Source organism: Xenopus laevis, chromosome 3S (assembly GCF_017654675.1).
Source record: "Xenopus laevis strain J_2021 chromosome 3S, Xenopus_laevis_v10.1, whole genome shotgun sequence".
In the NCBI taxonomy this organism is placed as follows: domain Eukaryota; kingdom Metazoa; phylum Chordata; class Amphibia; order Anura; family Pipidae; genus Xenopus; species Xenopus laevis.
The window spans coordinates 35,927,467-35,950,853 of NC_054376.1; the positions used below are offsets into that span (position 1 = coordinate 35,927,467).

General features: G+C 39.9%; 1 protein-coding gene across 3 annotated transcripts; it reads left to right on the forward strand.

Annotated features, from left to right (window-relative positions):
- The first annotated feature begins 505 nt into the window (after nucleotides 1-505).
- Nucleotides 506-21,731, forward strand: golm2.S (golgi membrane protein 2 S homeolog). 3 transcript variants are annotated; one of them, XM_018255214.2, is made up of 10 exons: nucleotides 516-1,008; nucleotides 6,922-6,976; nucleotides 8,603-8,705; nucleotides 8,786-8,852; nucleotides 9,770-9,902; nucleotides 9,979-10,059; nucleotides 10,156-10,254; nucleotides 10,696-10,833; nucleotides 13,809-13,976; nucleotides 20,246-21,731. In XM_018255214.2, the coding sequence occupies exons 1-10, from the start codon at nucleotides 682-684 to the stop codon at nucleotides 20,314-20,316; spliced, it is 1,242 nt and encodes a 413-aa protein (XP_018110703.1). In that variant the 5' UTR covers nucleotides 516-681; the 3' UTR covers nucleotides 20,317-21,731. The 3 variants fall into 3 exon arrangements, with proteins under 3 accessions (XP_018110705.1, XP_018110706.1, XP_018110703.1); XM_018255216.2 differs by lacking the exon at nucleotides 10,156-10,254 and having other exon boundaries at nucleotides 506-1,008; XM_018255217.2 differs by lacking the exon at nucleotides 13,809-13,976 and having other exon boundaries at nucleotides 509-1,008.
- Nucleotides 21,732-23,387: the final 1,656 nt, after the last annotated feature.

Genomic DNA, 23,387 nt, shown 5'->3' on the forward strand with positions numbered 1-23,387 from the left:
TTCAAAATTGAATATAAAAAAAATCTGTTTGCTCTTTTGAGAAATGGATTTCAGTGCAGAATTCTGCTGGAGTAGCACTATTAACTGATGTATTTTGAAAAAAACGTGTTTTGCCATGACAGGATCCCTTTAATAAAGTTCTTCCGAGTAAAATTGTGGGGAACAAGAACAAAACATAAATGCATGTTGGGAAAAGAAAACTACAGGTTGAAAAACAGTGGTTTCATTGGCGTTTTTACGCTGGACCACGCGTTTTTAAAAACGCCACGTAAAAATCCCGTTTATGACCTCGCCCTAAAGTTTCGTGTATCCAGCTGTTGCTGTTTCCATAGTAACGCGTTAAGCCACACTCTATGCAAAGAACCAGCAACGCGGCCGTAACAACGAATGCGGAACTTTATTACGCACGCGCAGTGAGGACGTTCTTTGTCTCGCAACCAGTCTTGAAGAGCTTGCTGCGAGTTACTCCTTTAAGGCGGAGCTAGGATCGTCACGAAACCCAATCATTGACTAGATGGAATCGTAATGATTAGATTTTATTGGTTGATGGTTATTGATTGAGGCGTGTTTCTTGGATTATCAAGTTAATGTGCTCCTGAGGGGAACATTGTCGGGGAGTGTCGGGATTGTAGTGGGGGGTAGACAAGGCCTGGTAGCGGGGTTGGAGAATTGACAGCGAGCATGGTGGGCTTCGGAGCCCCGCGTCGCACTGGTCGCTTGCCGCCCTTTGTGCTGATTGCGCTCTTGGCTGTTATCGGTCTTTTGGCCTTTAATTACTGGAGTGTATCTGCCCGCCAGGCCGCTCTCCATGACGAGCTGTTGGGACTGCAGGCTCAAGTCCAGCGCACAGAGGTGGCACGGAGCCGACTGGAGAAGCGCAACTCGGAGTTAATAATGCAGATGGACACTCACCGGAGGCAGATGGAACAGAAGCAGGGCGAGTACCAGGGGCTTGGGGAGCGGCTACAGGCCCGGGATATGCAGGCGCAGCGCTGTGAGATGGACAAGGTGAGAGCCAGAGGGGTGCACTTTAGTAATTGTTGTTCACCTTAGTAATTGTGCTGCTAATCCAGCATAGGATTATGCCAGGATAGAATTGTACCAGGATAGGATAGGATTGTGCTAGGATATGATTATGCCAGGATAGTATTTTGCCCAGGATAGGATTGTGCCAGGATAGAATTGTGCCAGGATAGGATAGGATTGTGCCAGGATAGGATTGTGCCCAGGATAAGATTGTGCCCGGAAAGGATTGTACCAGGATAGGATTGTACAAGGATAGGATAGGTTTGTGCCAGGATAGAATTGTGCCAGGATAGGATAGGTTTGTGCCAGGATAGGATAGATTATACGAGGATAGGATTGTGCCAAAATAGGATTGTGCCAGGATAGGATTATACCAGGATAGGATAGGATAGTGCCAGGCCTGGGCATGTTTCCAGCTGCTTCCTGTCCTCAGCAGGGCCCAGAGCATCACAAGGGGAAGTAGATGAATGTTGTCTTGTGTAACCCCTGACCTCTGTTATGTGTGGTCAGTAAGTACAGGGTCCAGCCTGCAGGCCTCAATCTGTTGTACGTCTGAAATCAACCGCCTAAAGATTTGCAAGATGGACACCTCTGGTTTAAATACATTGAAATAATGTTGGGGCTTATAATATAAATCATTGATCACCAAGGTTTCCTCTGTATTCTCATACACAACTTCTAACAGCCGGTTTACTTAAAGGGGAACTATCGCGAAAATGAAAATTTAATATAAGCTTCAGCATAACGAAATAAGAAACATTGTAAATACAATCAATTACAAAATTCTGTATTGTTTCCCGAAATAATCAAGTTTATCTTCACTATTCCTCTCTCAGCATTTGTTTCTCCTCATTCTGTCTTCATTCAGGAGTTGGGTGTCAGATGAATCATCCAATTTATCTTATAGGGGGGCTTCTTTTGCTTAGAAGATGTATTAGAGCTCACTATTAAAATCACCAGACATCATGTCTCTCTACATGCAGAATTTGTGCAAAAGGCTGTTATTTTGTTTGTACTGGAATAAGTTATTTGAGTGAGCTCTAATACATCTACTAGGAAAGAAGCCCCCCTATAAGATATATCGGATCATTCATCTGACCCCCAACTGCTGCATGAAGACAGAATGAAGAGAAACAGATGCTGAGAGAGGAATAGTGAATATAAACTCGATTATTTCAGAAACAATGCAGAATTTTTAATTGGTTACATTTGAAAAGTTTATTACTTCAACATGAGGAAGCTTATATATCAATTTAAATTTTCACGAAAGTTGCCCTTTAAATACATGTGTTGCAGTAGGATGATCACAAAACTATACGTCTGTAACCGAGCCTCAAGCTCCATCTGTAAGAATAAATTTTCCGGTTATTTATGGCTTGTACGGGTTATCGTGTTGAGTGAACAATTGTTTCAGGGTTTTCTCTTAAGCTTTTTATCCGCTGACAAGATTCAGCTACAGAAGAAAAGGTTGCTTAACTAAGCCGTGCTCTAGCTGTTTTAAAATTACAACTCCTGGCCACTTTATTACATGCAAACAGGCTTAGGTTAATGGGCGAGTGCACCTCCAAATATGTATATTCAGGGCAGAAAATGCAGGGCTTTTGGGGGGGGCTTTGCCTCATTCCTCGGTATGCAGTTTATACAGTTCGCGTAGCATCCAGTTCATGCTTTCAACTCTTATTGGAATTCACAGGTGACACTTCTTTCTCTTTGGTCCCAGGATCTGCTTCAATCTCTGGAGACATCACTCATTTGTTGCCAGTTAGATTCCTGATCTCTTCTGGCTGTACAAGACCGGAAACATTTGAGGAAACTGATTGGTCTTTGAAATAACATACTGTAACCCTGGTGACTCCTTAAAGGAGAACTAAACCCCTTTGGCGTTAAAATCCCTCCCCCCGGGCAAATGGCCCATAGTTGCTACTTACCCCTCGGTGCACGTCCTGTCCACGGAGGTCACAGGCGCCATCATCTTTCTGGATTGCCCGGCGTTTGGCGGCACATGCGCAGTTGGAGCATTTGTCGGTTTAGCTCTACTGCGCATGCGCCAAAAGTCACGAAGTTTCTGAAAAAAGAAATCGGAAAACTTTGTGACGTTCGGCGCATGCGCAGTAGAGCTGAACCGTCAAATACTCCTACTGTGCATGCGCCCCCAAACGCCAGGCAATCCAGGAAGAAGATGGCGCCTGTGAACTCCGTGGACAGGACCTGCGCCGAGGGGTAAGTAACTTAGGGGCATTTGCCAGGAGGGAGGGGGGGCAACACTGCGGAGGGTGGAGGGGTTTTAACGCCGAAGGGGTTTAGTTCTCCTTTAAATCAGAGGGAAAAATAAAGAGCCACACTCACTTAGTACCTGCTACCAAACATAATGCAAGATAATTTACACAGATTTTCATTGTACAACATTAGTATGCCCATTCAGGCTTCTGTTGTATATAAAATTAATCCAGTTACAAAGCTTAAATTAAACTGTCTTGGTATTGACATATCTTGGCAACAAAAGCAACATTACCTCACACTCTTATTGTTACAGGGGTGTTCTACTCGTCATGCTGAAGGACCCCAATGAAATGGAAATATGTTTAGTTAAAATACCAATTAACTAGTTTATCATAGTAACCATTGCCATTTTGGTTAGGGTTGTCCAGTTTGGAGACCCACAGGCCAGATGTGGCCCTGTAAGGGATTCCTTGCCCCTGGTCTAATTGGTATGACATCATTATTTTAAAATTATTCACCCCTTAAATGAGAAATACTTAGCTCACTGTATGTTAAAGGTTAAAGGAACAGTAACATCAAAAAATGAAAGTGTTATAATAAGTAAAAACATAATGCAGTGTTGCTCTGCACTGGTAAAACTGCTGTGTTTGCTTCAGAAACTCTACTATATTTTATATAAATAAGCTGCTGTGTAGCAATGGGGGCAGCCATTCAAAGGAGAAATGGCTTAGGGCTAGTCCACAAGGGGAGATAGCGACGCGTTTGCGGTCGCGGCGACAAAGCGAGGCATTTTCAGGCGACTGTTGAAAAGCGCATCGCCTCGTGTGGTTAGCACAGGCGTTTTTACATAGGCGCCCATACAAAACTGTCGCCTGCGCCGGTCGCGGCGACTGTCGCGGCGCTTTGTCGCCGCGACCGCAAACGCGTCGCTATCTCCCCGTGTGGAATAGCCCTTAAGTTACACAGCAGATAGTAGATAAGCTCTGTAGGACATAATAGTGTTTTCTGTTATCCACTAATTAACCTGTGCCATATAGTCTTTTTTTTTTTTTAAATTTCCGCAATTGCTGCACAGCTGCTTGCTTATATGAACTATAGTAGTGTTTCTGAAGCAAACAGTTCAGTTTTACCAGTGCAGGGCAACAGTACATGCTTTAAAACACTTTCATTTTTTGGCGTTACTGTTCCTTTAAGAGCACTGATTTAGAGAATGTGGGCAATGGTGTGAACACTGGGAGTTCAATGTGCCTAACACTGTAGTAACATCCAATCCTTAAAGCATGTGGGAAGGGCCACTAGAAAGTTTAATACATGTATATGCTTTCCTGATCATGTACTTCTATCCTCCACGTTTCTTGTGTAAATAAATCCTCAGACTTTTGTCTTGAGATTGAAGTGAACAAAGGGATTAGTGCACATGTTGCAGAAACTGGGGCGACAGACAAGTGCTGTTTGGAAATACCACAACAAATCTGTGCCTGGCACTGCCAGTGTCTCATAGGTAGTGTGTTTCTCATGCTTTTACATGGGAAGCTATTATACGTGATTAATGGAAACCTATCATAGATTTGACGGTGTATCTATCTATGTCTGTGTGTAAAGTGCCTATAATATCAGAATTTAAGTCAGTCCTATTTATTCCACATATTCACTGAAAAGTACATTGTTTTCAAGCAAAAAGAAAAAAAAACGATGGTGTCCTTTTAAAGGGGCATTAACACCAGGAGACGAATATGCCCTAAATACAGTTTATACAGAGGCAACTTGACTCAGGGCAAGGCCAGACGTGGCGTTTTTAAAAAAGAACAGCCAGGCCTAAATACACCACTTAAATCAAATGTGACCGTCCACATGCGTTTTTCATGCGTTTTCAGCACGTAGGATTCTTTTCCCAACATGCAGTTCTCATTGTTCTGATTGAGAATTTGGACGCCATATTTAAAATACGCTGCGTATTTACGCAAAGTGTGGTTTCAAACGTGCAGATCCCATAGAGTCTATTGATTTGGTAGTTTCTTGACGTATTGGCGTTTCTGCTAACAAAACGTTTAATACTGGAGTCCTGTGGCGGATTTCAGCTTGCAAGCGCCCTGTGTGAATTGCCATAGTGCGTTTTCCATTAGTTTCAGTGGTAGTGCAGTTTATGTATATTTACGACTGTTCTTTTTTAAAAACGCCACGTCTGGCCTTGCCCTCATATTTTAAGTCATTTTTTGTAACCATTTATTCATGTGCTAAAATATTTTATCCCAAACAAGGCTTTGTCGTAAACAGGCCTGGTACCGACCCAGGGTACTTTCCCTCTAAGCTTTGTACCACTGTCTTGACTCATTTCCAAGGAATCCCATGCAGCAGTCCAGGATTATATGCGTACACTGCATAGTCAAATTTCGGATTTTACTATACAGGCCTGGGACCTGGCGCTTCCCGGATAATGGATCTTTCCTTTATTTGGATCTTCATACCTTACCTCTACTAGAAAAGCATATAAACCTGAAATAAACCAAATAACCTGGTTTTGCTTCCAATAAGGATTAATTATATCTTAGTTGGAATCAAGTACAAGCTACTGTTTTATTATTACACAGAAAAAGGAATATATTTTAAAAATGTGGATTATTTGATTAGAATGGTGTCTATGGGGGACGGCCTTTCCGTAATAATGGGTTAACGAAAAATCCCTGTACTGCCAATTTCAGATGTGGTGATACGGATACTAAAAAACTACTCCTCAAAATATTAATGTATGTCTATATCCCATGTTGAAAATGTTCGCTAATGGGGCTGCTTTTATCATTTTTACTTAACCTTCTCAAACAGCTTCTGATACTAACAGACTTCTGCTGCACAAATATGGCAGCCCCCTATAAAAACAATACGTTTATGGCAAAATTATAACACACAATGACAATGGCATGAAAGTTGAATTTCTGATGGCAGTATCTTGTAAAGGAGCTGCTAACAACAACCCTTCTGTATTCTACACCCCAAATAGTTGACAAATCCAGGGTGGCAAAGCATTGGTAATCACTACATATGCCATTGTATGAATTAGTTAATCATCTCTTTTTGGATCTTTGTTTCAAAAGCTAATGTTCTGTTCTGTGGGCACCTAGGGGGCTATCTCATTTTTTTAAGGTGATCACATTCATAAAAGGGGCAAAAAATGTATACATTGAAAGCGATTGTGAGCTAATATTAAAGGAAAACTATACCCCCCAAACAATGTAGGTCTCTATTAAAAGATACTGAGTAAAACAGCTCATGTGTAAAACCCTGCTTCATGTAAATGAACCATTATCATAATAATATACTTTTCTTGTATTATGTGCCATTGGGTAATCATAAATAGAAAATTGCCATTTTAAAAAATACCACATGTAAGGTCACATGAGCCAATTAACAGACAGAGTTCTGCCTTTTGCTTCCTCACTTCTTCCTGTTACAGTTAGTGTTGTAGTATTTCTGGTCAGGTGATCTCTGAGGCAGCACAGATAGAGTCACAAAATGATGGTTTAAGGCAAGAGATGTAAAAGGGCAATGTTTACTTAAATATATATTCCAGTTTGGTAAGATTCTTTAATGTCATTCAATTTGATATAAACTATCTGTTGCTTAAGTATTCATTTTGGGCGTATAGTTTTCCTTTAAGCCTTTTCTGTTTCATGTTTCCAGTCTAAACTGCAGAACAATGTGTCCCTTCAGATGGCAGACATCAGTCGCTTAAAGGGTAAGGAACAGATGCGCTATTTTTATTATAAGATACAACTGGATTGTTTTGTTTTTACCTTTATTACTCCATTCTCACCCCCCTAAAATGGGGAGGCATAGCAGCATATTTCTCTAAAGTTGGGGATCATCAAAAAAAAATCATGGCCACAGGGAAAAGCAATTGTGTATAATCACAACTTCTCCTGTAGTCGTTTTTTTGACTGTGATCGCTCATATTCAACAAACTGTTAAAAAAAATTAAAAAAAAATCTTGAAAACCGTGATTTACAATATCTTCTTTTTCACATGAGTTGATTCAGTTGGGCTGACCGGTACATAAACACTATCTGAACAAATCATTTCCCAACCTCCCTTAGGCTCATAGTGCAATCTCACCCTCACCTCAACTATTGCAAAGTGATGGATTCTGGAACTTTAAGTCCCTCTTCTTTCTATAGTACAGGGATACCCAACCTTGTTTTACTCATGAGCCACTTTCAGATGTAAAAAGAGTTGAGGAGCAACACTGGCAAGAACATTTGTTTCTGGTGATAACATAAGGGCTGTCATTGGCTATTTGGTAGCCCCTATGTGGACTGTCATCCTATAGGAGCCTCTGTTTAGCTCTACACCTGATTTTTATGCAACTATAACGTGCCTCCAAGCCAGGAATGCAAAAATAAGCACCTGATTTGGGGATACTGGGTAAAACATTCAAGGGGTTGGCGAGTACCATGTTGCTCAGGAGCCACTGTTTGGGATCACTGTTATATTAGGTGCTGCACACTTACATCTCAAACGTGCCCAGTGTGCACCTGCATTTTTTGGACTTTTGTCTATAGCAGCAGTGGATAGCACCTGGGTCATATGATTTTGATGGTGTGCTGAATAGCCTGGGATTATATATATTATATTATATTTGGGTTTTTTTTTTTTTTTTTGGGAGTTAAGACTTTACTTTCACATTAATAAATGTCGCCCATAGAGATTCTCTGTACAGGTATGGGACCTGTTGTCCAGAATACTTGGGACCTGGGGTTTTCTTTATAAGCGATCTTTCCATAATTTGTATTTCCATACCTTAAGTCTACAAAAAAAACATTAAATAAACCCAAAGGATTGTTTTGCCTCCAATAAAGATATTTGTATCTTAGTTGGGATCAACTACAAGATAATGTTTTACTATTACAGAAAAAAAAGGAATCATTATTAAAAAGGTTGAATTATTTGGATAGAATGGATTCTATGGGAGGTGGCTTTCCCTCAATTTAGAACTTTTTGGTTTCTGAAGTGAATGGCAATTCTAAGTAAGTTTTAAAAAAAAATTTCTTTTATAGTTTTTTAATGTAGGGCTACAAATGTATTGTTATTGCTACTTTTTATCACTTTTCTTTCTATTCAGGACTTTCCTATTCATATTACATTACATATTCTTGCTGAGTAATTAATTGCTGAAATTGAAACTGGAGAGCTGCTGAATGAAAAGCTTTATGACTCAAAAGCCACAAATAATAAACATGAAAAACTGCACTTTGTCTCAGAATATCACTCTCTACATCATACTAAAAGTTAATTTAAAGGTGAACAACCCCTTTAAAGTGTGTGCCTTCCCTATAAAACTGAAATTCTTCCCATGCCTTTACAGAGCAGCTTGCTGAACTGCGGCACGAGTTTCTGAGACAGGAAGATCAGTTGCACGAGTTTAAGAATAATAATACTTTCCTTCAGAAGTCCCTGCAGGAAGAAAGGTAATGGCACATGTTGGAATTTTTAATACTCGGGTGTCTAACTTGCCTCTTTATTTAATTGGTTTATTTATTTTTATCAGTCAGCAGTGCGCACAGCAACTAGCAGAACGTAAGCGTGAATATGAGGAAAACCTAACCAAGCTAAAGGTAAGTGATTGTATTATGTACTTGGATTTTCCTTTCTCGGCATTGGCAGTTGTGCTTGTTAAAGGAAAAGTAACACCAAAAAAATAAGCGTTTTAAAGTAATGAAAATATGATGTAGTGTTGCCCTGCACTGGTAAAACTGATGTGTTTGCTTCAGAAACACTACTATAGTTCATATAAACAAGCTGCTGTGTAGAAATGGCGGAAATTGAAAAAAAGACTATATGGCACAGGTTAAATAGTGGATAACAGATAACACCATTATGTTCTACAGAGCTTATCTGCTATCTGCTGTGTAACCTGAGCCTTTTCTCCTTTGAATGGCTGCCAAAAAGGCTACACAGCAGCTCATTTATATAAACAATTGTAGTGTTTCAGAAGCAATCACAGTAGTTTTATCAGAGCATGGCAACACTGCATTGTATTTTTATTTATTTAAAAAAAAAAAAACTTCTTTTTTTTATGTTACAGTTCCTTTAACAATACCTTCTGTATTCATCATATTGCCTCTTTTTTGTCAGCATACAATAACTGCCATTCTGTCCTGAAAGAGCAAATAAGCACACATTCATGAAAATTTGCTGTATATATTTTTACTGTCCAGCTTGAAGACTTTAGTAGATATTGAAGGGTAAGGACACACAAATGCATGGGATTAAAATATGCAAACCTCACTTTCCTGGCCCCTATACAATTCCAGCCTCATTTGCTCTTTCGTATCCCAATAATGGGATACACTATCTGGAATTCATAGGGGCTTCTGTCTATTCTTTCCAATCAAAAAAAAATATTTTGTTTCAGTTATTTTTTGCACTAAATATTGAAGGGCTTGTGAATCTTGACAGTGCTGATTTGGGAGAAGGGAACTTTTAAATACTAAATTCAATTTTGCTCTGTGTCTTTTGTTGTTCATTTTAGGAGGATCTGGATAAGCAACCCAAGAAAGAGGAAGAAGAGGGAGGTGCTGTTGATAATAAGATGAACACATTACCCAGTGAGGTGAAAGAAAAGGTAGAGGATCCTTCCAGTAACCGCCTGCCTTATGCACAAGGTACAGTTTACTTTCATTAATGGCTAGTCCTGGCAACTAAAACCTCATCCCTAATGCTATGAAAACTTGCTCTTAGATGGTGTCAAACCTGAGAGTGATGCTGGAATGCCAGAGATAGAAGACAACGAGCCAGCAAAAGAAGATGGTCATCCCAATGGTAAGCCAAACAGGAATAAGGAATAAAATACTTTGGTTTACTGAGACAGTGAATTGGTAAGATGGTAATTCTACAATTAATATTTCATTAAAACAGATGTGAAGGGACAGGATACTGTTGCTTTGCCAAGTCAAAGTAAAAGCCTACTTGAAAAGCATCCCTCCCTTCAGCCAGTATCATTTACTGAGATTGAAGGTAAGGTTCTTCCAATTCTTTGTTTTTCCTGTCACACAATTCTCTCCTAGATAGTAGTAAAAGTTCACATGTTAAAAAAAAAAACAAAAAGGCAGGGAATTACACAGTACCACACTCAACCGGAATACTTGTTAAAAAATGTTATTGAAAATAAATCTGTTTCGAACACCATTTTTTTTTTGTCTTTTTAATGGGATTCTTGTTATCCTTGAGGAAAAGTATGGTTGGTGTTTAAAACAATTATTTTTTTTTCCCAAAAAAAGGACATGTTTGGTACTCATTTACCGCATTTACCAGCAGCTGGCAGGTTGCTATATACGTTTAGAAAGTGTCATTGCGTGGTTCTCAAAGAATGACTGTCTGTAAACTAAACCATAGGGGTTTAATAAATATTTGCAGATGCAATCACCAGGTGCACAAACATGTATTATATATTTCTAGTGAAGAACCTCCTGCCTGGTGATAAAAAGGACACTGTGCAGCCCCCAGAAGTAGAAGAGAATGCCTTACAATTAGAGCCACATCCTCAAAAGCAAATGCCCAGGGATTCAAAGAAGATGAGCTTTAACTTAAAACAAAGTGAGTAAAACTTCCATGAAATTAGCTTCGCTATATGCTTTCAATTTTTTTGGGGGGAGGAGGAATTTCTGGTGAGCCTTCTTTGGGGTCCAATAATCTCTGCTGCAAAAAAAGCACAATTTAGAACTGTGTCGCTGGTGGAGAAATTACTTGTGTGACTTAGTCATGTTTCATTTGGTTTTATGTATAGAGTTGCCACATAATCCCTTTAACTGCTTACCTGCTGGAGTACTTTGATCTTCCAAACCGTTTTTTTGCCAGGAAACACACAGAATAGTTCAAATGCAAACCAGGAATACATTGTTTGGTAGGGAAGCAGTTTAAGCGGAACACCTATAAAGACTGACCAATTTTCTTACATTTAAGAAAGGGATGCCAAAATATGCTGAAAGGAGAACTAAAGAAGTAGGTAGAAATGTTGTACGTTATGTTTTAGGCTTTTGTACCAGCTGAAGGCAACCACAGTCCTTTAGCAGTAAAGATCTGTGTCTCCAAAGATGCCCCAGTAACTCTCCATCTTCTTTTCTGCTGATTCGCTGCACATGCTCTGTGCTGCTGTCCGCTTAGGGACCGACACAAAATATAGAGTATACATATAATATAAATGTCACAATATAAGGCTGATTAGTAATTAATGCAGATAATTACTATATGGCAGCTCAGAAACCAGTGCAACTAGCATCAGAATTTCATAATCAGACTTGTAGCGTCCGCTTATATTGCAGACAAATCTAATTTGCTGCTTGATAGTTTGCGACGACCCCTAAGCTTAGCTTCTTAACAGCTGCTCAGAGCCCACTGAGCATGTGAGTGTCACAGACTCATTCCAAGTTGGTGACCCCCTGTGACAAGGTTGAAGTCCTGGATCATTGCTGCTATTGACAAGCTGAAACTTTAGGCTGGCACAATAAGTTCAGTATATAAAATATGGTATTTTTAGCCAAATTCTTTTTTTAGGGTTTAGTTCTACTTTAACATTAGCACGTCACTATTTGTGTATTATAATTCACAATTAGGTTCTAAAAGTGTTTTAGGGTACAGCATAAAATAACCCCTTCCTCTTTTGTATTAAATGAAATGGGAGAATACTGCATAGCTAAATTGATATCCTCTGATGTTCATAACAACACAGAAGCCAAATAGGAGCTTCTGTTGGCGACTCTATCATGCTGCTGGCTAAAAGAATTATTTTACAAATAACTTAATAAAAAAAAAAAACTGATGTGGCTTGTATTTTAAAGCCTGCACATTTTTTTGTGTGTACAGCCTCAAGCATGATTTTGGTATTTTAAGGCTCTCGTCTTCCTACTGTGTGGCAAGGGGTTTCAGACATTTTTTTGTTTCAAAGTACCCCCACCAAGTGTTTCAAGTGGCTCAGATAAAGCTGGGGGCACAATTGGGCATAGATTACTGCCAACTGAATTGCTGCATGATCCTGAAAATGTACAAAACTCTTCACTCTGAGCATGAGGGAACAAAGGGGTGGCGCTGCAGTTAAGACTAGTGTGAGCTGCATGTTGATTGACAGCAGAAGGTTCAATGATGAACTTCCAGTCAGTTGATCAATTGCCATGCGGGTCACTTGAGAAGCAGTGGTAACAACGTGCCTTTAATTGGTTCTGAGAAAAATGTAATTCTCCTAGATGCAAAAACTATTTCTTGAGGGACCTATCTGGGCAAATGACTTAACAAGTGCCCCCAAAATGTTATGTTTAGCTTTTCGTGCCATGCATTTTAATAGGGAGTAAACTGGTAGCAAAATAGGTAGGTGGATAACTAGATAGCCTGCGAAACCATTAGATTTAATTCTGGAAAATATTCTTCTTGCTGTCATCTCCTAGAATAATTACTTGTTGCAAAGGTTGTCTTTCTGGATGTCCTTGAGGCAATTAACAGCAGCATATTGCTTGAACAGTGGTCATGATGCATTTGCAGCCTTCCATTTGTTCTAGCAGGTTTTCATGCTTCTCTTTCTTGTATAGAAAATATTGGACCCTTTACAACCAGGTCTGCCACACAGAGACCTGGAAGGCTTTATACAGTATATTTAAAGCAATTGTTCAGTATAAAAATAAAAACTGGGTAAATAAATAGGCTGTGCAAAATAAACAAATGTTTCTAATATCGTTAGTTTGGCAAAAATGTAATGTCGATGTCTAACAGAACAGAACACTACTTCCTGCTTTGCAGCTCTCTTGGTTTCCACTGATTGGTTACCAGGCAGTAACCAATCAGAGATATGACGGAGAGTCATAACTGTTGCTTTTGAATCTGAGCTGAATGCTGAGGATCAATTGCAAACTCACTGAACAGTTATGTCCCATGTGGCCTCCCTTCAAGTCGCTTACTGAAAAGCAAGAAGTAGTGTTCTGTTCTGTTAGACATCTGCTCACTCCAGCCTTTATACATTACATTTTTGCCTAGCTAACTATATTAGAAACACTTTTTATATTGCACAGCCTATCCATTTACCCAGTTTTTATTTTTACACTGAACTTTTCCTTTAAGCAAAGTGTTAGGCTAGGTTTTTATATCCCATCCACCATGGTCATTATTGCTGTGCTAATTGTCCTGTTCCAGAAGACCGGAAGGAGGGTTCAATTTTCTGCCAAATGCCCATCTTTTTATTCTTAAAGTCAAAATAAGAGTTTTACTAGAAGTATAAATGATGGTGATCCTTTTTTCGGTAAAACCTTATCTTGACCTATATCTGTGGCTAAATACAAAATACGGATAGATATGTTTTTGTCCTCTACTCTTTTATTATCTTTTGCCTTTATGAATCATTGCCTCACTTTTGGATTGCTGTATAGCTGTTTTCATATGCAGCAGTCTTTACATTAGTTCCATCTTTTTGTCTCTCCCTCCTTTCTACTATTTGCTGATGTTTCTTGTTTTCCTTTTTCTCTCCTCCCTTTATGTACAATCTGTACATCTTCTTTTCTTCCTCTGCCCCGGTCATTCCGACTTCATAGGTCGGTTCTTTGATGAGAATGAGTCCCCTGTAGATCCTCAGCATGGATCAAAAGTGGCAGACTATAACGGGGATGATGGGAACGTGGGCGAGTATGAGGCAGACAAGCAGGCAGAACTGGCTTACAATGAGGAAGAGGATGGTGATGGGGGAGAAGAAGATGTGCAAGGTGAGCTTGGGTTGCATATCTACATTGCATGATCCCTGCTAAACCAATCCCCGGCTTATTCTGTTGCATGTCCTTGTGTCATTATACCAGTGTCCAGCATGTACATTGCTGCGTATAGTGTAAAATATATATATAGATAACTGTTTGGGTAAAGGTTTATGCGGCACTTGGTCTTTTCCACAATAGTATGTGTGATCATATTCTCAACTCTCAGGTTGAGGGGACACATGAACCATGGGGTAAAGGGTAGGGATGCACCGAAACTATTTTGGATTCGGCTGAACCCCCGAATCCATCGTGAAAGATTTGGCCGAATACCGAACCGAATCCTAATTTGCATATGCAAATTAGTGTTTGGAAGGGGGGGGAATGTTACTTCATTGTTTTGTGAGAAAAAGTCACATGATTTCCCTCCCTGCCTCTCATTTGCAAATGCAAATTAGGATTCGGTTCGGCCGGACAGAAGGATTCGGCCAAATCCGAATCCTGCTGAAAAAAGCCAGAATCCTGAACCGAATCCTGGATTCAGTGCCTCCCTAGCAGGATGCAGGACACTGCAATGACATCAGAATTACAGCCCCTTTCTCTTCCCTTATACTCCTGCATTCAGCAGATCTTTTAAAGTTAATTTGGGTCCAAGTTCCCTATGACTTGCAGTATAATTTTACCTGTTCCCTCGAGCAGATCATTTATGTAGATTGGCATTAAAAGCTCAGCTCCACCTATGAATAAGCTGCACATAAAACATTATGTGCAGCTATGTAGGGTAAAAAACCCCTACCCTACATAGACCCCCCTCCTTGCTCTCCCCCAGCCTAGGTGGTACCTTTGGTAAATAACTCTTTACCTCTCGGTGCAGATTCAGGGCATCAGAGTTCACTGGCGCCATCTTCCGGCTCTTTGGTAATCTTCGGGTCTTTTTCCAGTGCTTCGACAATTTTCCGTGACCTTTGGCGCATGCGCAGTTGACGTGAAACAGTTCCAACTGCACATGCACCGATATGCCACTCTATTCCCAAAGCTTACCTAAGAGGAGAAGATGGTGCCCGTGAACTCTGATGCCCTGAATCTGCACAGAGGGGTAAAGAGTTGGGTGCATTTACCAATGGTACCACCTAGGCTGAGGGGGGGGAGCAGGGAGGGTGGTATATGTAGGGTAGGGGTTTTTATTAGCAAGGGGTTGCTTCTCCTTTAAGGACAGTGGCACACAGGGTGATTTTAAGCATTTTGTTGCCCTAGCATTTGATCAGTTCTTTGAGCATGTGACTGATCGATTTTTCATTTATTCCTATGGCAGTTACCTACTCCTTAGGGTGCTGGTCAGGTGATTATTAGTCCTAAATGTATTAGCCAACATTTTCAAGTAATAAAAGGTTGATCGGAATGAATGGAGAATGGATCCCTTAATTTTCTCAGAGTAAGAAAATCTTTAGGCGACGATGCTGGGGATGACTCCTACAACGTATCTAATTTCAGAAAAGCCGCGATTCTAAAGAAGTCCACCACTTGGACAGTGCTAGGATATAGATGTTTGAAAAGTTTATAATGATGTGGAGATGGCCAATTGTTATAGTAACTAGGGATGGACGAATTTGAGCTGTTTCGTCAAAAATTTGCCGTTGGCGAATTGTCGCCGACGCCCATTAAAGTCTATGGGCGACAATTTTTTTGACGCCCATAGACTTTAATGGGCGTCGGCGCACGGCGAAATAGAAATTTAGACGCACGTCTTTTTTTTTTTGACATTGGCGTCATTTCCATGCCGAAACAAGGCAAAAAATTCACCCATCCCTACTAGTAACTGCCAATGGAGCAGAAATAGAGGGCTTTTGTTTTCCATGCCACCTATTTCAGATAAAGTTCTGCTGTTAATTCCCCAAGTTGTTTGGCTTGGTTTCTATATAGTTGTCTTTCTGCCATATGCAATGCATAGTGGGGCTCATTTATAAACCCTGGGCAAATTTGCACCTGGGCAGTAACCCATAGCAAACAATTGGTGATTGGAGTTTTCCTATTTCAGCGCCAGCATTTGTGTTTGTCTAAGTTTGAACATTGATTAGATTTTCCCAGCCAACAATGAAAGCAAACATCTTATTGGTTGCTGTGGGTAACTGCCCAGATTCAAATTTTCCCAGTGTTTATAAATGAGCCCTGCTATTTCCTCTGGCTGGGGCTAGTAATGTAACACCGTAGCAGGCATCGGAAATGCTCAACTATGTCTAGCTGCCAGATTTGTAAGAGTGCGCCACCATATGGCAGGCACATAAATCACATTTTTGAGACATTCTGTGCCAATGGGGGTTTCTGCAAGTAGGTCAGAGCATGAAGGAACAGCTCGCAAAATGTGCTTGAATATTTCCTTTCAGCAAACAAAGTGTGTTTGTCCTTTATTCAAGATAAAGGAATGTGCATTCCATGGTGCAAGAAAAGGATCACTTGTGCATTTTGCATTAAAATAAATGTAGCTGTAAGAACTAGGTCCAATTTCATGTCCAGTGGCATAAAGGGTTGTTACAAAATTACCTAGCAATTGCTGTTCGTTTTTATAGCTTTCTAATCTTTTGCCTCTTTCCATGTTAAATGTTGACCAATCAACACCTCTACTGCTCTGAGAGGCTACAATTGTATAGTTCATTTTTATTACTTATCGCTTTATTCAGGCCCTCTCCTGTTCAGTCTGTCATTTAAACCACTGCCTTGTTGCTAGGGCACACTAGACCCTAACAACCGGATAGTAAATTCCAATATAGAGAGCTGCTAAAAAAAAAACTAATTGATTCTAAAAAACTTAAATCAAAAGCACAAATAAAAAATGACGACCAATTGGAAATAGTCTGAGGAATTGGACTGCCACATAAATGAAAATTTGAATTAGAATTTTCATTTTTTTTTATGGTCGAAAATCATAAATTGTGAATTATCCAAAACTCTATTCGCCACCTAAAATCTGCTGCGTTCAAGTATAAATCAATGGGAGAGGGTCCAGTGACCATTTTTAAGCTCTTAGTAGCCTTCTTGACATAAGAGTTTTTTTTCGGAGTTTAGTCTAATTCGATTAGTTTTTGGGTTCTGAAAATTCGTCTGAGTTTTAGATATTCTATTTTTTTTTATAGGGATGCACCGAATCCAGGATTCTGTTCGGGATTCAAGCCAGGATTCGGCTTTTTTCAGAAGGATTCGGATTCGGCAGAATGCTTTTGTCCGGCCAAACTGAATCTGAATCCTAATTTGCATATGCAAATTAGTGGCAAGGAGGGAAATTGCACAACTTTGATTTTTCACAAAACAAAAAAGTTAAAATGTTTGCCCCTTCACACCCCTAATTTGCATATGCAAATCCGAATTTGGTTCAGTATTCGGCCAAATCTTTCGCGAAGGATTCGGGACTTCGGCTGAATCCAAAATAATGGATTCGGTGCATCCCCATTTTTTTTTTTTATAAATAACCCCCTAGTTGAATTTTGAGTATATTCGAATTTAATAGTTTAAAAAAAAAAAAAAAACTCACAGGAACTTTTCATAAATGTGCCTCTAAGTGTACATTTAGAAGAAATAATGCTGAAACATGCAAAATGCAAAAGCATTATGTTGGCTTTAGCAGCATGCTGTAATCTGTACTAGTCTGGGGGGGGGGTGTAAAACAATACTCACACGTGTCTGTTTCTTGGCGGAGTATAAATTCAGCTCGAGAAATAGCTGATCTGCTCGCTCCAATCTCTGCATTAATAGACACTGGGGTATATTTATCAAAAAGTCAAGTTAGGGATCGCCTCAGTCCTGTAGAGTGAAATTCCGCCACTCTCCATTCATTTCTATGGGATTTTTAAAAGAGTATTTATCAATTAATGAAAGTGAAAGTTCGCCCTTTGATAAATATGCCTTTCAGAATGCCATAGAAATAAATGGAGAGTGGCAGAATTTCACTCTAGAAAACTGCGACAATCCCTAACTTTACTTTTTGATAAATATTCCCCACTATGTCGGTTGTGTGCGGACATGCATGAATATATATCCCCCAAATAATGCCTGGTGGTATGAAGTAGATAACAACTTTGCTTTAATATTTATTAGTCAATATTACATATCCATAGTATACTTTGGGGCCTATTTATGATGCTGTTAAAAAAAAAATCACTGGTGATGTTGCTATAGCATCCAGTCAGGTCTTTTACTTTTGTTTTCTAACTTGTAGGTGACTGTTGAAAACGAAATGCTGATTGGTTGCTATAGGCAACATCACAATGTTTTAACAGTTCTAGCAAACCTATATGGTAATGGTTATTAAAGGTGGACACACACACACTCACTCTCTCTCCCCCCCCCCCTCACGTCTTAGTCCACATAGCAAATGGACAGATATTGTGGAGTGCCCATGCATGTGCATGATTTGCAGACTACAAATTTTTCAGTCAGGACAGGTGATCTTTAAGCCGCAAGAATTCTATTGAAACGGCCCCCCAACTTGACATTCATGCCTACATGAAATAGGCCAAACTGCCCGACCTGGTATGTACGACTAGCTTTACAGAGAGAAAATAAAGGCTTTCTATAGATCTTACGTATAGGGTTGGTTCTCCTAAGGGGGCCTGCAAGTATGGATGTGGGGTGGTTTACACACTGAGGAAACCTTAAAGGAAAACCATACCCCAAATACTTGAGCAACAGATAATATATATCAAAATAGTGGAATATTAAAGAATCTTATCAAACTGGTATATTTTTAAGTAAATGTTGCCCTTTTACATCTCTTGCCTCGAATCACCATTTTATGATGGTCGGTGTGCTGCCTCAGAGATCACCTGACCAGAAATACTGCAGCTCTAACTGTAACAGGAAGAAGTGAGGAAGCAAAAGACACAACTCTGTCTGTTAATTGGCTCATGTGACCTAACATGTATGGGTTGTTTGTTTTTGTACATTGTGCATCATACAATCCCAAGGGTTGGCCCTTATTTTTTAAAATGGCAGTTTTCTCTTTATGATTACCCAATGGCACATACTACTTAAAAAGTACATTATTCTAAAAATGGTTGATTTACATGAAGCAGGGTTTTACATATGAGCTGTTTTATGCAATATCATTTTATAGATACCTACATTGTTTGAGGGGTATAGTTTTCCTTTAAAGGAGAAGGAAAGGTTAAAATTAAGTAAGCCTTATCAGAAAGGTCCACCTAAATATACCAGTAAATCCTCAAAGTAATGCTGCTCTGAGCCAAAAGAAACACTGCATTTCTTTCCTTCTATTGTGTACACATGGGCTTCTGTATCAGACTTCCTGTCTTCAGTTTAAACTCCTTGCCCCGGGCGTGAGCATGCTCGGTTTGCCCCCTGCTGTAATCTGAGCCCAGAGCGAGCAGGAAGTGATATCACACCAAGCTAATACTGCAGCTGCTATCCTAAACAAACAGATCTTCAAGAGCTTTTTACCTGGGTATGGTAAAACATTCTACAGAATAAATATAGCATTCTAGCTTGCACTATTGCAGCTAATCTATTGGCAATAAAATGCCTCCATAGCTTTCCTTCTCCTTTAAGGTGTAAGTTCCTAGAGCCACAACCAGATGACTGATATGAACACTTTTTGGGCTATCTGTTTGGGCTCTGTTAACATAGGAGGAATTCAACATTTTTATATTTGTTGGCCTTGTTATAAGGTTTATCCACCTTTGTTGTGTGTAGATCTGTGCACAAAAAATCTTTCAGTTCACTTGTGCACTGTTACAAGAGATGCTATAGGGAATCTGTTTCTGGTACTCCTCCCCCATGATTTTTGCTCTTACCTGGATTACTGTTAATTATGTGCAGCATAGGCAAAATGACAGCATCTTAAAGGTGAGCGTGGGCATGCGTATAACTAGAAATGGAACAGAAACCTCCTGCCTAGAACACAAATCATTCAGGGATCTTTGCTCTCCTTTAATTCTGCTTCCATCTCTAATCTTTAGGGATGCACAGAATCCACTATTTTGGATTTGGCCGAACCCCCCAAATCCTTCGTGAAGGATTCGGCCGAATACCGAACCAAATCCTAATTTGCATATGCAAATTAGGGGTGGGAAGGGGAAAGATTTTTTACTTCCCAGTTTTGTGACAAAAAGTCATATGATTTCCCTCTCCTCCCCTAATTTGCATATGCAAATTACGATTCGGTTCGGCCGGACAGAAGGATTCGGCCGAATCCGAATCCTGCTGAAAAAGGCCGAATCCCGAACCGAATCCTGGATTCGGTGCATCCCTACTAATCTTTGACTTCTTTTCTTTTGTAGAAGATGATGATCATGACGGACAAGCAGATGCTGGTGAATACCATAAAGATCACCTAAATGAAACGCTGTAACTTGGGACACTAGTAAAATCAGATCATAGAGCGCTTGATTGATGTAAGGGTTTCTCCGGTCTGTTTCCTGTCTTGTGAAAAGAAGGTTTAAGGATCAAGAATATATCTGCCCGAAAGAGCATCAAGTAAAGATCAGTGATGCCGCTGAGGTACTGATGTAAGCCCTTACTGTGTTGAATGGACTGATGCCGATGGATAAGGACCTGCACAAACAAATGCCGACTCTTTCTAGCGAATAAATAGAAGTTTTAACTGGGCCCCATTTCACTGGGTTGTAAAGAGGGGGACAATTTTAAGAAATGTGTTCATGATTCCGCTTCCATTAGGATTCTTTATGGGTTCCAGGCTCGGCCGGCCAGATAATGAATTCTGCACACCGGTGCCTAAACTGTACAGAAAAGCAAGGCCTCACGAAGGAGAGACGGTCTCCTGCATCCGTTACACTGAATTCTCGAAGCTGTGCTTTACCTCCATTCTGACAGTGATGCTGTTCCCATCAATGGTTATTGCCGTGTTATTTATAAAAGCTTTCAGATATAGAATCTACAGTATTTAAGATCATATTTAGGACTTAACTAATGGGGGGGGGGTAACAAGGTTGAGCGTTATAGGATCATATCTTCCTCAGCAAGCAGCACAGCCAAGTACCAGTGTCACTAAATCTGTTTGTACATTACTTGTATTTTGTATGTAATTGTGTAAATAGAACGACCAGCTGCGATTAGTGTGTGATTTGCACTCCCTGTGTCTTAAAGGGCCAGATTAGTCTCTTTATTTGAAATGCGGGCGGTTTGCGTTAGCGTATGTATATAGAGATCTCTAGTAAAAGGCTTTGGGCTGGCACTAGTAGTCGCATACTCTCTGATCAGTGTAAATGTGCCAGGGTGTAAAGAGAAACAAAACGCACCATCCCAGAGTGCGGTTTTTGTACACTAGTCATAACACATCCACCTACCCACAGCTCCCTTTTCTCCGATTTCCAAGGGAGGAAATGCCAAAAATATGTAGTGGGAATTTAAAAGTAGAAACCTGATTGAGATCAGATGTTGGCAGTAGGCCCAAAGTAAAATGGTTTCTTCTGTTTTCTACATGTTGTAGTCACAGAGCCCTACCCATTTCTTAACCACCAGCTTCTATGCAGTTACCAGGCTCCTCGGGTTAATTACCTGGAACCTGTTTTTTTTCCCAAACCATGAATACTGAGCATTTCATTGGAATAAAGAAGATCAAGGTAACAACACTTCAGTACTTACCCACTTGATAGATTCTGGAACGGTTTTGGGACATAAATGATGGGCTTGCCTCCATTTTCTACTGACTTAATCTCTCTCTCATATGTTGTATTCTTTTCTTTCACCTGGCCAGTGCTGTGGCCCATTCATGTGAGGAGCTACAAATAAAGGTGATAGAAAGGTCTTGTTGACTTGTGAATTTATTGTGTATAAGGGGAGGCCACCGGTGCACTGTGGAGAACACCACTTTGAAGCTCTTAACTGTGATTTCACCTTCAAGTGAACTTTTAGTGTTATAGAATGGCTAATTTTAAGCAACTTTTCAATTGGTCATTATTTATTTTTTTTATAGTTTTTTTTAAATTATTTGCCTTCTTCTGACTCTTTCCAACTTTCAAATGGAGGTCACTGACCCCCTCTAAAAATAAATGCTCTGTAAGGATACACATTTGTTGTTATTGCTACTTTTTATTAATCATGTTTTTATTCAGGCCTCTCCTATTCATATTCCAGTCTCTTGTTTAAATCAATGCATGGTTGCTGGGTTAATTTGGTCTCTAGCAACCAGATTGCTGAAATTGCAAACTGGAGAGCAATAATAAATAAAAAAAAAAACTAAACTCAAAAACCACAAATAATAAAAATTGAAAACCAATTGCAAATTTATTTACATCATACTCTTTAATCATACTAAAAAATTAACTCAAAGGTGAACACCCCCTTTAAATTGAAAGGGTGGTTCACCTTCATTATTTTGTTTTTGTTTTGTTTTGTTTTTTTATAGCTTTTGAATTATTTGGCTCCTTTTTCTGACTTTCCAGATTTCAAATGGAGGTCACTGACCCGCCACTGTGTTCAGGTCCTCTCCTATTTATATTCCAGTCTCTTATTCAAGCCAATGCATGGTTGCTAGGATAATTTGGGACCTAGCAACCAGAGTGCCAAAATCACAAACTGGGGAGCTGCTGAATAAAGAATAACTAAATAACTCAAAAACCACAAATTATACAATAATGAAGACTTAATACAAATTGTCTCACAATATCACTCTTTAGATCATTCTAAAAGTTAATTGAAAGGTTTACACTTCCATTTGGCATGATGCGAGAGGGTTGAAGGTTTTGAACTATTTGGCTTTTGGTTTGGTTACAGGGATCCCACTTAAAAGGCAGCTCGTTCCTGGGGCGTTAAATTTTATTTTTGTTTGTGGGGTGGGGGGGGTTATTAAAACTGTGATCCCATGAGGTGGGCGCAGGCCTGGACTAGCAATCTGTGGGTTCTGACAAATGCCAGAGTGGCTGCTATAAAGTGCCTCAGAAAGTCAGTATTTAGTGGGCTGTTTGGGCCTCTGTGTGGGCTGATTGGGCCTCTGTGTACCTGAAATGCCAGGGCCTATTTTGATTCTCAGTCCAGACCTGGCTGTGTGGGCATTTAGTAGCACACTGACCCCATAATCTATGGGAGTTCAGCGCTTTACTGTGCATGTCAAAAACCTCAATGCAGTCCATTGTTTCGGTTCAGTGCACAATTTAACTATATCTCCTCACACATGGATTCCCTAATGAGGCGTGGTTACTGGGGAGCTGTAACTGTGAGGCACAGGATGATAGGAGGTGACAGCACTACTAGGTCTAATTTCCAAAACCGGCCAAAGTTGGCTACAAAACCAGCCCAAAACTTGCGAAGAGGCACTTCAAAAGTAGCCCAAAAATAGCACAGTATGTGCAGTGAAAACAAGTCTAAAAAATAAGTGAATATGTGAAAATACGCCTTTTTCAAATTTTCATTGTTTCGCATATTTTTCCATGAAGCAATATGGGACTAGGGTTGCCACCTGCG

Bases quoted from the DNA above. Each gene is read 5' to 3' on its own strand.
- golm2.S (XM_018255214.2), top strand. From the start codon at position 682: ATGGTGGGCTTCGGAGCCCCGCGTCGCACTGGTCGCTTGCCGCCCTTT. The intron at 8,853-9,769 runs GTAAGTGATTGT...TGTTCATTTTAG, and splicing joins AAAACCTAACCAAGCTAAAG to GAGGATCTGGATAAGCAACC. The intron at 10,060-10,155 runs GTAAGCCAAACA...TCATTAAAACAG, and splicing joins AGAAGATGGTCATCCCAATG to ATGTGAAGGGACAGGATACT.